The 12,743-nt window shown below is 45.6% G+C and overlaps 1 protein-coding gene across 4 annotated transcripts in view; it reads right to left on the bottom strand.

Moving 5' to 3' along the window:
* Positions 1-2,263: 2,263 nt before the first annotated feature.
* Positions 2,264-12,743, bottom strand: part of LOC101171407 (voltage-dependent calcium channel subunit alpha-2/delta-4) — a 57,010-nt gene continuing 46,530 nt past the window's right edge. For 3 of the 4 annotated variants that reach the window (XM_011475758.3, XM_020703765.2, XM_020703763.2), the window contains 9 exons: positions 10,861-10,931; positions 10,695-10,770; positions 10,372-10,424; positions 9,677-9,732; positions 9,293-9,313; positions 8,767-8,884; positions 4,621-4,736; positions 3,167-3,249; positions 2,264-3,050 (listed from right to left, as the gene is read on the bottom strand). In XM_011475758.3, coding sequence (XP_011474060.1) covers positions 2,949-3,050; positions 3,167-3,249; positions 4,621-4,736; positions 8,767-8,884; positions 9,293-9,313; positions 9,677-9,732; positions 10,372-10,424; positions 10,695-10,770; positions 10,861-10,931 — 696 coding nt within the window. In that variant the 3' untranslated portion in view covers positions 2,264-2,948. The remainder of the gene's footprint in view (positions 3,051-3,166; positions 3,250-4,620; positions 4,737-8,766; positions 8,885-9,292; positions 9,314-9,676; positions 9,733-10,371; positions 10,425-10,694; positions 10,771-10,860; positions 10,932-12,743) is intronic. The other variant, XM_020703764.2, reaches the window with a different exon arrangement.

Genomic DNA, 12,743 nt, shown 5'->3' with positions numbered 1-12,743 from the left:
GACCGTTTTTCCAAGGCTGCCCATTTCATTCCCCTTCCCAAGCTGCCCACGGCCACCGAGATGGCTGACGTCTTGGTTCGAGAGGTATTCAGGCATCACGGCATCCCCAGTGATATTGTCTCCGACCGCGGGCCCCAGTTCATATCCCAGGTCTGGCGGGCTTTCTGTTCTGCTCTGGGTGCCACGGTTAGCCTCACATCCGGTCATCATCCCCAGTCAAATGGGCAAGCGGAGCGTGCAAACCAGGAGCTCGAGGCCGCCCTCCGTTGTGTGGCCGCCCAAAACCCCTCCAACTGGTCTTCATTCCTGGCATGGATCGAGTACGCCCACAACAGCCATCCGTCTGCTGCTACCGGTATGTCCCCGTTTGAAGCGTCCCTCGGATACTCTCCACCCTTGTTCCCCTCCCAGGAGCTGGACTTGGCGGTCCCGTCGGTTCAGCATCACCTGCGACGCGCCCAGCGTATATGGACTCAGGCCAGGGCCGCTCTCCTGCGCACTAGAGAGAGGAACTGCAGGATCGCTAATCGCCACAGGGTGGAGAGCCCCGCCTACCAACCGGGACAGAGGGTTTGGCTGTCTTCACGGGACATACCGCTCCAGGCCACCTCCCGTAAACTGGCTCCACGCTACATTGGACCTTACCCCGTCGAGAGGGTCATAAACCCCTCCTGTGTGCGGCTGCGGCTCCCGGCGGCGCTTAAGGTGCACCCCACGTTTCATGTCTCGCAGCTTAAGCCTGTCCAGGAGAGTTCTTTGTGCCCGCCGTCCGCTTCCCCACCGCCCGCCCGGGTCATCGACGGCGCTCCTGCCTACACCGCCAGCAAGGTGTTGGACGTCCGCCGCCGGGGGCGCGGTTTCCAGTTTCTGGTGGACTGGGAGGGTTACGGTCCGGAGGAGCGCTCATGGATCTCCCGCTCCCTCATTCTGGACCGTACCCTCATTGACGATTTCTTTCGGGACCACCCTGATCGTCGTCCGGGACCGCCTGGGGGCGGTCGTTGAGGGGGGGGTACTGTCACGGTTCCTCCGGCTGCTACTCCTCCCCTCCCTGCTCCTTCATTGGAACCAGCTGACCTGCATCATCTCATCACCTGGCAGACCTTCTTAAGGAGATCCATCCCAGCATACTACGCCAGTCCGTTATACTCACTCCGGTGATCACGCCTGGCCTCAAGTTAAGTTACTCTCGCTTTAGTAATCCTAGCTTGTACTTACCGTCTGTCTCACGTCTTCAGGTCTTCACTCCATTGGTCATGCTGGTTCCTCGCTCCACGCTGATTACATCATCCTCGACGTCCTCGCCTTGCCTCAAGCTGGTTACGCTGTCCTCAGCGTTCACGCCTCGCCTCAAGCTGATTACGCTGTCCTCAGCGTCCACGTCTCGCCTCAAGCCGGTCACGCCGCCCCCGGCGCTCCACCACGTCACGGACTGTGAACGCCGTCCTCGGCGCTCCACCTCGCCACAGCAGTTTCCTGCATCCACGACGTCCCCTGACTTCTATAATTAAAACATCCTGTTAAATACAACGCCTTCCTGAGTTTCTTCCGGGTTCCAGCATCTGGGTCTCCCTAGTAGTCCGATCATGACACCATGTCCCCAATGTTTTGATGGAAGTACCAAGTGCTGCTGCTGCATCCTCTGAGCTGCTGACAGGACTGCACCCTCCCAACATTTTCATGTTGACACAGATTAACACTCATATATTCTATCTGTTAGTTGCATATTTAAGAGAGAGCTTGTCTGGAAGCATCACATCATCAACATTGAAAAGTCTTTTAATGTTTGAAATGTACTTTTTCTCATTGTTTCTATAAGGTTGGTATTACTTATCACTGAAATGTGGACAAATATCAATCCTTAAAGCTTTAACTGTTTTTTTACGTCCAAAAGTATGGAAGCATTTCTGTCTCATAATTAAAAATAAAAGTCAATACCAGCAATGCTTTTTCATTTTCAAAATGTAACTGCATCAAATGACTCAAAGTTAAAATGAAAAATCAATACTTCAAGATGCTTTTTAATTTTTCTACTTAAAAAAACGCGTATTCTGTGTCATAATTAAAACAAAGATGCAAAGAGGGGGATTGCATTTTCATTTTAACATTCACCCTGCGAACATTGTTGCATAATTCAATTCCACTTAGCATTTCCAGAGGGGAGGTGGGGCGATGACGTCAGTGCTATCTCCGTGTGTCCGGCTGCTAACAGACACAGATATGCTAGGTGCAGTGTAGCTTTGTGTGAGCTGCGGCAGAGGAGAGGGCTTTGTGATGGCTGTGAACTTCTGATGATTGTACACATCTTCTCGGGACTGCGTAGCAGCATTTCTGCCTTCTGCGGTCTTCCTTCGGACGCATCGCGGTTCGTCGAAACTTGGGGCTGTGTACAATCATCAGGAATGCACGACCATCACAAAGCCCTCTCCTCTGCCCCTACCATTTATCATTGATCATTTCATTAAGTGACAGAATAAGCGGTGTTGAAGTAGAAAAGGGAAAAGAATTTTGGCGGATTGCTTTTTCAATTTAATTTTGAGTCGAAAAATGCAGCTTCATTTTGAAAATGAAAAAGCATTTCCTGCATTGACTTTTATTTTGAATTATGCTACAGAATCGCTTCCATACAAAAGTGGTTAATCATGACAATCAAAGTGTACTTGCACACACATTTCTGTATTAAAGATGCTACATTCTTGTACAAGTCTGATGGCACCAAGCTCGGTCTAAGACGCACAACTGCTTTTTCCAGCTGTGGTTCTGCCTGATTTTGCTCCTTGACTCAGAGACAGTTCCTCTAATTTATGAAGAAATAGTCCATATCCACTGAGCCCCATGAAGTCTGACAGTGGGCATGAAGAAAACCTGAGAAGTCTTCCCTCGTGAAGCCTCCTGTCTGTTTTGGATGCATCTCCAAACCCTGTGAGTGCTGCTGTCTCTGTGCAGGTTTAGGCCCAACTGGGGAGGGTCCACGAGATGAGCAGGGGGGCAGTGAAAGTCAAAAGTGACATGCAGAGCGTTGACGCCCTGCCACACTCTGTAGCATCCTCCTGTTGACGATGTGTGAGTGCAAAATGTTTGTTATCGGTGTAGTCCAGAGCAACACAGTAATTTTTTGCCCCCCATAAATGTTTATCTCTGAAGCAGCTTAGCCCCCAGCACTGACCTTTGGGTGATAGGCATGGCAGGACTCTGGACGCCGTCGCACCTTCTGAGACTTCATCCTGTTGCACTTCACCGTGGCATTATGTTCAAAGTGTTCAGGAAGACAGAGGGATCACTGCGGACCAGCTTAATGACAGCCCATCAGACTCACATAGTTTTATCTTTCACACGACCTGTCCACTTAGCTAAAAACACTGTGAGATAAAGTCTGGAGGGAAGTCCAGGGATGTGGCACCAGAACACACCACTGACCTCAATGTGAGCTTAGGGGCAGCAGATCTTCATCCTGCTGAAATCTTCAGCCCTCTCTTATTGCTGTATGCTTATTCCCAACCTTTGTTAGGCAACAAAATTCTTCTTTGAAAATGATTAGGACAGCAGCCATGTTTTTTCCACACGCTTCTTCTTAGTCTTCTCACTGCTCCCTCCAGGGGCGCCACAGCAAATCATTCTCTTCCATCTAACCCTCTCCTCTGCATCCTCTTCCTTCACACCACCCACTCCTCATATCCACATATCCTCCTTTTCTACCTCCATGATCCTCCTTCTCTACCTCCATGATCCTCCTTCTCTACCTCCATGAACCTCTTCTTTGGTCTTCCTCTAGTCCTCTTTCCTTCAACCTCAGCATCCTTTTCCCAGCATCATCACTGTTCCTCCTCTCAAGGGGTCCAAACCGTCTCCATCTGCTTTCCTGCATTGATCTCCAGAACATCTACCATGATCTGTTCCTCTGATGGATTCATTCCTGATCCATTCTGGTCCCACAGAGAACCTCAACATCTCCATCTCTGCTTCCTCCAGCTCTAAACCAACAACATGGCTGCTCTCACCACCGTCTTCTACACCTTTCCTTTCATCTTTAGTCACACATCCCACCTGAAACCTTCCTCCACCTGTTCCAACCTGCTTGACCACGCCTATCCACCTCTATCCTACACTCTCTGTTGTTCTGGAAGTCCTCCTCCTTCCCCACCTCTGCTCCCAGTAACCTCACCGTTCCTCTTAGTTACACACAGATTCTCTGTCTTACTGTAGTTGACCCTCATTCCTCTCCTTATCAGAGCATTCCAATTTATCTTCACAAATGATGAAATGTTGAAATGTATCAAAACTTGTTTAGTTTAAGTGGAGTTTAATATAATTTTGTGACTAAATATTGGCATGTTGCACACATGACATGAGCTGATATACTTTAACGGGGCTGGAGAGCCCATGACAGTCACTATCATGTGAAAATTCTAACCCTACCCACTGGCTGCCATCGCCATCCAGCCACTAGAAGCAAGGCTGGTTGGGAAGGGAAGCAAGCCGGTGGCGTTCAACGCCTGAAGTCTGTGATTCCTAATCTAAAACTACAGAAAGCTGAACTTACACTGCTGCTTTTACCTTTTTGCAAAACGTGTCAGTCTGCACCCAGTAGGGGGCAGATTTATCTGTGCAAGTCAAGGATATATTTGATCTCTTTGGGGTCCAGAACAATTGGTCCATACTGACGGGAACAGTCACAAGAAGCCTGCGTCACCACGAGAACCAAGTTACTGTCAGGAATCTGCTGCACCACGAACATCCTGAAACATGAAGCCATCAGCAGTTCAAATTACAGGACAAGGCTGCTCCTTCACACACAGAGCACATTCAAGTTCACATCAGGGAAACTGATGCAGGAGTCTGCATCAGTGTGGCACATTTCTGCAGTGAAGAGCTGTTGAAAGTGCACTGCTGTTAGAACAAACAGGTGCCTCACATTAGTAGATGAGGATAGATTCAGAGTAGAGTGAGTCCAACAGCAACACTAAGGTCTACACTGGTCGTTGGTGATAATCACAGCTCACAGAAGGGACAGTTCGTTGTGCTTTTATGTTTGTCTTCTGTCTGCAGCAGTCTGAGAGGCAGAGGAGAGCCAATGTTTATTTAAGGCACACCTCTGTTTAAAATGCCCCTCTAATGTTGATGAAAGTTCCCATTTATGGCGTTTTATCTCTGTCTTAAAGTGAACTAGCGCATAGAACACTGAGCAGGTGTATTCAGGAACTGAGTGAGCGAACCTTACAACCGCGCAGGCGCAATTCTATCCGAGCGACCCCGCATTTTACAGCTGCATGCCTGCAGTCCTAACTGAGCCGTGATCCTGCGCGCTCACTTCCCCTTTGCGCGCTTGCCTGGGTTTGCGCGCAGTGTTAAGGGGGCGTTGTTGTCATTTGGGGGCGGTAACTTTTCTAGTTGATCTGATTGGCCGAAAGTTGCATGTGAAATCCGGCAAAGCAGCGGGGCGGCACTTTAATTTTTCAGAGCGGGGGTGGGGGGGGGGGGTGTTAACAGCCGGCTCTTGAGCTGTATGCAGCTCTCTGCCTTTTATCATATTTTCTAAATACCGCACTTTCACAACCATAAGGTGAACATAAATGTCTTACATTTTCTCTAAAATTGACCTAGAAGAGGACAGCATGAAAAACGCTACGGAGAGAAGTGAGGATGTGAAAGAAGACCCCCCCCCCCCATAGTACAACGGTGCAGATATGTGCATAATGCAGAACAACTTCGTTTGGGAAACCCTGGAAATGGAAAGAGACACGATGACGAAAGGGAAGCTGGCGTGTTTGGCTACGTTCACACTGCAGGCTGAAACGACCCAATTCCGATTTTTTTGCCCCTGTGTGACCTGTATCTGATCTTTTCATGACAGTGTGAACGACACAGATAAGATCTTTTCAAATGTGACCCAGGCCACTTGGGTCCTGAATCCGATACGTATCCGATCTTTTGAAATGCGACCTCCGTCTGAATGGCCAGGCCACCTGTATCCGACCCGTACGTCATTGATACGCTACAAACGTCATAATTCTGCGTTGAAGTAGGCGGGAACTAGAACATAAACATCAACCGCGGCGAACGATGCTGCTGAGACCAGTCAGTGGAAGGGAAGCGAGGTCGCCGATTTGATTAATATCAAATATAAGGGCTCTTATCGCAACCGGGCGGTTTAAAAAAAGAATTCCAGCAAAATGGCCGAGCGTGGTGTTGAACCTTCCCCGCGATTACTTTTTTTCCCCCTTTCCGACCGTGGTCAGAAGAAGCGCGGGGGAGACCTTCTCCAGGACCGAAGGCGGATCCTCCTTCGGGGTTCACTTTCCCGTTTGGTCCCTCGGATTCTCCACAGCGTGTGAATAAAGAGTCAATAGCAGTTATTCTTCTAATATTATCGTTCTCCTTCCCCCTTAACACACAACATGAATGCGCAGCCCCACTGCCCCCATCATTCCCTACCTCGCTGCACACGCTCTCTCTTACACACACATACATCCCCGTTCCACAACAGTGGGTACAGACGATCCTGGTTCCAATGCCTTCTTAAAATGAGAATATTGTAATTTCGCTGGCTCCTTTGTGAAAATAAATGTAATATTGCAAAAAGAGCTCCGCTGTTGACAACACTGTTGTTGACATCCATTGCTATCGTTAGCTACTTCCGCAAACAACAGTGACGTTGTTCACCGTTGAGTACTCTTCTGCGCATGCGGGTCAATTCTGGGTCATTTCACGGTCACACAGGAGATCACAAAAATTTGCCTTTAATTGGAAAAGTAAACGGCCTTGCAAAAAAAACCGAATTTTTTCAAAAAATCTGAATTGAGCATTAAGCCCTGCAGTGTGGACGTAGCCTTTGTTATCCGTTAAATGTTATCCGGCTTCATTCCAGATAGAGAATATGAGGACTGTTATGGAGTTTTGGATGCTGATTGATGACTGAAAAAATAAATCACAACCATCTCAGTTTTGCTCCCGCTGCCTGTTAAATACAGAAAAAACACCCATAACTGAAACTGCGCAGTTTAATGCAGTGCTGTTGTATTGTAAGGAGAGGAGTGTGTTATGCTAAATAATATGACATTTATTCTGTGTTTGTGTGTGTGTGTCTGGCAGGTCCGTGCGTGGTGTGGCTCTTTGACTATCACAGTTCAAATTTTCTGCTCTTTTTGTCTAACTTTTTCGCCAGCCCTGTTTGTGTTAGAGGGATTTTTAATTTTTTATTTTATTTTAACTTGTCCTTTCCAACAGCTGAGCAAACAGATGAGAGCTGAAAGCCTTTTGTATTGGACATATTTTACTTTTACAACAGGGGTTATGTATCTTATGATACACCAGATGTATATTTGAATAAACCCCTTTTGTAGTTTCAGCTAAACTTTATTCATGTTATTATATTTGTAAATATCTTTTGTTGGACTGGACGGAAAAGAAAAGGAGGAAAGAAGGGAGAGGGATGACAGATAAGGGGGGGGGGGGGGTAGAGGGGTGATTATAGTAGTGGGGCTAAGATCATGAAGCGTCAGAAAGCAACAAGTTGCTGGAGCTTTATAATCACAACTGACAGGTTAAGATGCATGACAAATTTAAAATGGGCGGGGCCTGTCCACACACACACACACACACCTACACACACACACCCACACACACACACACTCAAACGTTACAAACACACCTGTTGGCTCCAAAAGTGTTCTCACACAAACAAGTCTACATGGACATACTACCACTAACATTCACACACACATACTTATGCATTCAGACTAACACATGTGAAACATTTCATTCAGTCGCGCAAACTGTGCAAAGGTGAGCTAGCACCTGTGCCCTCTCTCCCTGCATGGAGAGAGGGCCACCAGGCCCAGGAAACCAGCACCACAGGGACAGAGCCGCCGTAATAGAGGGCCCCGGTTCCCCCCGCCAGGGAGGGGGCGGGGGACAGAAGATCAGAAGTCCCTCTTCCTTGTGTGATGTTTGTGTGTTAGTGAGCGTGTGTGTGTGTGTGTAAGGGTGTGTGTGTTGGAGTGTGTATTTTGTGAAGTAAAGGGGGTGTGTGTACTAAAGGGTGTGGTTAAAATTGGCGGGGAGGGCACTGAGAGGACATCTTCTGCCTGCAAACAATGTCCAAGCACCCTCCCCACCCTCCCCACCCTCCTTGTGTTAGGGGATGTAACGTAGATTAAAACGTTAACCAACAACCCAAGACCAAGGTAAGAAAGTGCAGCGGGTTTTTTGTGCTGTAAGTTTTTCTCATGTGAAAATCATTGCATTTGTTACCGTTTTAATCCACATTACAGCCACCGTTTTTTTTCTATTAAAGCCTCTAAAAGAAAGTCCCGCCCCGCTGTATCGCCGGATTTGACATGGAAATTTCAGCCAATCAGATCAACCAGGAAGGTTACCACCCCCAAGAGACAAACACCGGAACACCGCCCCCCAAGTGACAAAAACGCCCCCATAACACTGCATGCAAACCCAGAAGTGAGCGCGCAGGATCACAGCTCAGTTATGATTGCAGGCGTCCAGTTGTAAAATGCGGGTTCGCTCGGGTAGAATTGCGCCTGCACGGTTGTAAGGTTCCTCACTCAGTTCCTGAATACGCCCACTAAGTGTTCTATGCGCTAGTTCACTTTATGGCAGAGATAAAACGCCATACCCATTTATCCAGATGAGGTTGTCTTGAAGTTAAGTCATGTCATCTGGACCACCACTGGTTAAGGTTAGGATTAGGCTACCCAAAACGGATAAAGGTCATAAAGATATGAATGTGTGGTTGTGATGTGTGTGTCATACTTTTGGCAGCGTCCACATTTGATGAGGCTGTTGGTTTCTCTGATGGACGAATCGTACATGAAGCCGGGGTATGCAGTGTCACAGGGCTGCAGCGCATCCACCTTCCTCTGCTTATGAGCTGAAAAGAGACACATGTTACATCTTGGACAGCCTCTCTGTGAGACCTCAAGACCTTGGACGGTCAACTCTGTTTCCTGTTCTTCCCTTCAGATGGAGTTTTCCTCTGTAGCTCTGTTTGTTCAGTTCAGCTACACTGTAAAGCCCTTCAATGACATTTATAGGTACCTTATGGAAGTTCTAAGGAAAATACAGCTGAGACATCATAGCCAACTTGGGATGATATGGATCTAGAATAATTGGTAAAGAATTGTAATTATTTCAGCTTGGTTGTTTTTTTTTCTGGCGGTTGTGTGGTAACTTGAGATGCGATTGTGATATGATGCTCTGCAAATGAATTATAATTTTGCGTTGTGAAGATGACCCTCCATTTTTACACAGAAACACACACACGCTGGTGCAGACTCACATGTGTGATAGCCGGCTTTGGCTATTCAGATGAAGATGGGAGGACAGCGAGCAGACAGCCAGATGATGGTGATGGTGGCGAAGATGATAAGAATGACGATGAGGCAGCAGAACAACACACAGGGCAGAAATGTTGTGAAGGAACGATGAAGGAGTGATATTAATTTTATAGGTATTTTGTTTTTGTAACACAAAGTCTGCACACACACACATATATTTGCTTTGCAGCACATAGACAGCACATAAACACACACAGATCTACAGACACCAACTCAAGTTCCTTAAGTGTCACTAATTTGGCATCCCAGCTGATTAACTAAACAATCGCTCTCCAGTCAAAAGGCCCAATAAACAGCATCTTCTTATTCCTACAAGATCATCTTACCATTCACAAAATAGTCTGAGTGCCAGAGACCACAGAAGTTAAAGTCCAGCAGGAACCTGAGGAGGAACAAACAGACATGACATGTGGCTCATCCCTTGGAGACCCCTCTGCAACGCTAACATTGCTCATGCTGACATGGGCGCTTGTGTTTGCGGTTCATTCAGTCGCGCAACACTAGAGGACGACATTCTGTCATACAGATATCTCAGTCACTGACATCTTCTGCAGTCACAGGCTTTTGGAGACTGGTGCAAAAGATGTTTTCATCTGCACAGATTTGTCATTTAGGGTAGAACTGAGACTGAGTGAACTGAGCTCACCGGCTAAAGAGGAGCTCAGCAGTTGGAAACAAGAAATTGCTAAAGCCACAAACCACAGTTTGCAGTCTAAAATTTGTGTGCAGTTCCATTAGCAGAGTGACACTTTGGGAGCTTATGTGGAACCTTCAATGCAGATTAACTCGGTATCATAAATTGTGAAGGGTGAGGTGAAGAAGGACAGAAAGAAGGGTGAACACGTCAGAGAACAGGAAAGAAACACAAAATCTAACAAAAAATGCACAAAAAGAAAGAAGAACAAACCTTTCACAAACAGGAGGGAAAAGAGAAAAGCCGTTGAACAACTCGCATAGCTAAACATTTCCAACATTTTCTAGAAAAAGTCCACATTTCTAGGGATTATAAGGTCACACTTACATGAGAGCGTTTGACAGGAACCATCTCATCAAAGCCATCATGACGTAGAACGGCTACATGAAGAGGAGAAGAAGAAAGCTGTTTTTCAATGCTGATTTCAGATCTATGGGAGGACTAATGTTGGTCTGAAGTGCTGAACTTCTTATAGGAGACTAATGTCTGCCATGAGTCAGTAAAAAGCTGTCCATGTTGAATGCTGTTTTAATCTGAGTGTGAAACCGTGTCGCTGTCCTTTTTGTCTGGGAGCAGAGCTTTGGACAGGACTGGTGCACAGTAACGGTCCAAACCACACGGGACCGTACGTGCTAGTGCTGGAGACTCACAGTGAACAGCGGTCGAGCACTGCTGCTGTGGTGGTGGCTGCTCCTACACATGGCCTGGTAGTCGAACAGAGAGACTCTGTAAATACACAGTTAGATAGGGAGACACGTGAAGACATGAAGCTTGAAAGTGAATCTGGCAACAGATTTGAGTCTGAATCAAACGTACTTTTTAAACATCCCCATCTTGATTAGTGATGCCATGATGGACCCGTCAATGGCACCGAAGAATCGGCCAATCTGGAAAAGACACAGGAAGAACCTGAACCTGTCTGAACAGTTCAGAACGCCAATTTAGAAAACTTTCATTATTAACAGGAACACTTTCATTTTCCTTTTTTGGAATCATATGAGCAAAGAAAAAAGTAAATAATGTGACTTTTTTAGAGTAGATGAAGCATAAGCTTGGTAAGAACTTTATAAAGCATTTACGGCAAAATCAAATGCAAAAAAACATTTTAGATCTTAAAAAGACGATTAGGAGGAGCAGGTGTCTAAAGGTGAATGCATCTTTGTAAAGACTCATTCATCCAGAATGCTTCCACTGCAGAAAAGGTTTAAAAAAGACAGTTTGTCTCAGAATGGAGAACGCCTCTTAGATAAGATAGGCAATATCTTCAACTAAAAAAACAAAGTCTAGATGGTCCTTTTTCAAACTTTTTTTCACAAAAAGATTTATTAGGCCAGTATTTTGTTTATTTTAAGTTACTTTTTGTAGAAACAGAAAACCAAAACGGTGGAACACAGGAATAACAGCCCCCAAACAAACAAACTGCTTTCTCTGGGTTCAAATTCTCATGTTTAGCAGGAGAACTATGAAACAGCTATGGTAACAGTGTTCCAAAATGGACAAACCTGCGTGAATCTGCTAGCACAAATCACAAGTGCGCTACAACTGCACTAGATTCCTTGAGAGAAACTTATGTAAAAACTGATCTGTGTTCCATATCGGATCGGGGGGGGGGGGGGGGGTAGAGGATGGGGGAGTCAACCACTCAGAGTGCAGGACTCAGAGGACTTGGTAAAGTTAGAAAGATCTTCACAGATTCTGTCAGAAAATTACTTTGTTGGCTTCAGTATCTTTATTGAGCATTTTTGAGCAAAAATGATCCATATTTAAATTTAAAAAAACTCTTAAAAATAAAGAAAGGGAATTTATGGCATAATTTTGGTGATGTTAGCTTTAGTATATTTAGAACTATTGAGCACCATTATTATGAACCATATCTCTAAAAATGTGAAAAACTATAGATAGATAGATAGATAGACAGACAGACAGACAGACAGACAGACAGACAGACAGACAGACAGACAGACAGACAGACAGACAGACAGACAGACAGACAGACAGACAGACAGACAGATAGATAGATAGATGACTTTATTAATCCCACAATGGGGAAAGTTAATTTATCTGTGGCAGCAAAAACGACATTCAGAAATAATAATTAAAAATGATTATTAAAATTATTATGAAAATTGTAATTTAATATAAAATATATTAAATATGGAATTTCTAACAAAATATCGATTGTAGCATGAATATGCTACAACAAGTCTTCATTACATATAAATGTAGACATTTCTTCATTTTTGAGCGATTGATTTTTACAGAATGATGTTTTCATGGAGGTTGTCCTTTGTTGACGGTCCCTTGCAGGCCGTCTCGCTGCTGTAGTGTCTGCATGTACAGCTTACTTCTCATCAAAAGGCAGGAAAAGGTTTTTTTTTTCTTTATAGATGCATTTGTAGTTCACTCTCTGTATTAATACCAAATGATTGAGATACTTGCTGTCACATTTGAACTTTTATCAAAAGAGTTATTAAAGCAGGAAGTCTGAATCTGTGAAGATCTTTCTAACTTTACCAAGTCCTCTGAGTGCTGCACTCTGAGTGGTTGACTCCCCCATCCTCTAAACCCCCCCTGTTCCAATATCGGACACAGATCAGTTTTGACACAAGTTTCTCGCAAGGAATGTGTCAGAATTCAGAGCGCAGTTGTAGCGCACTTGTGATTTGCGCCAGCAGATTCACGCACATGCAGAAGCACAT

The sequence above is a fragment of the Oryzias latipes genome, chromosome 6 (assembly GCF_002234675.1).
Source record: "Oryzias latipes chromosome 6, ASM223467v1".
Taxonomy (NCBI): Eukaryota; Metazoa; Chordata; class Actinopteri; order Beloniformes; family Adrianichthyidae; genus Oryzias; species Oryzias latipes.
The sequence above is the reverse complement of the archived record's forward strand: the minus strand, read 5'-3'. Positions and strand labels throughout refer to the sequence as shown.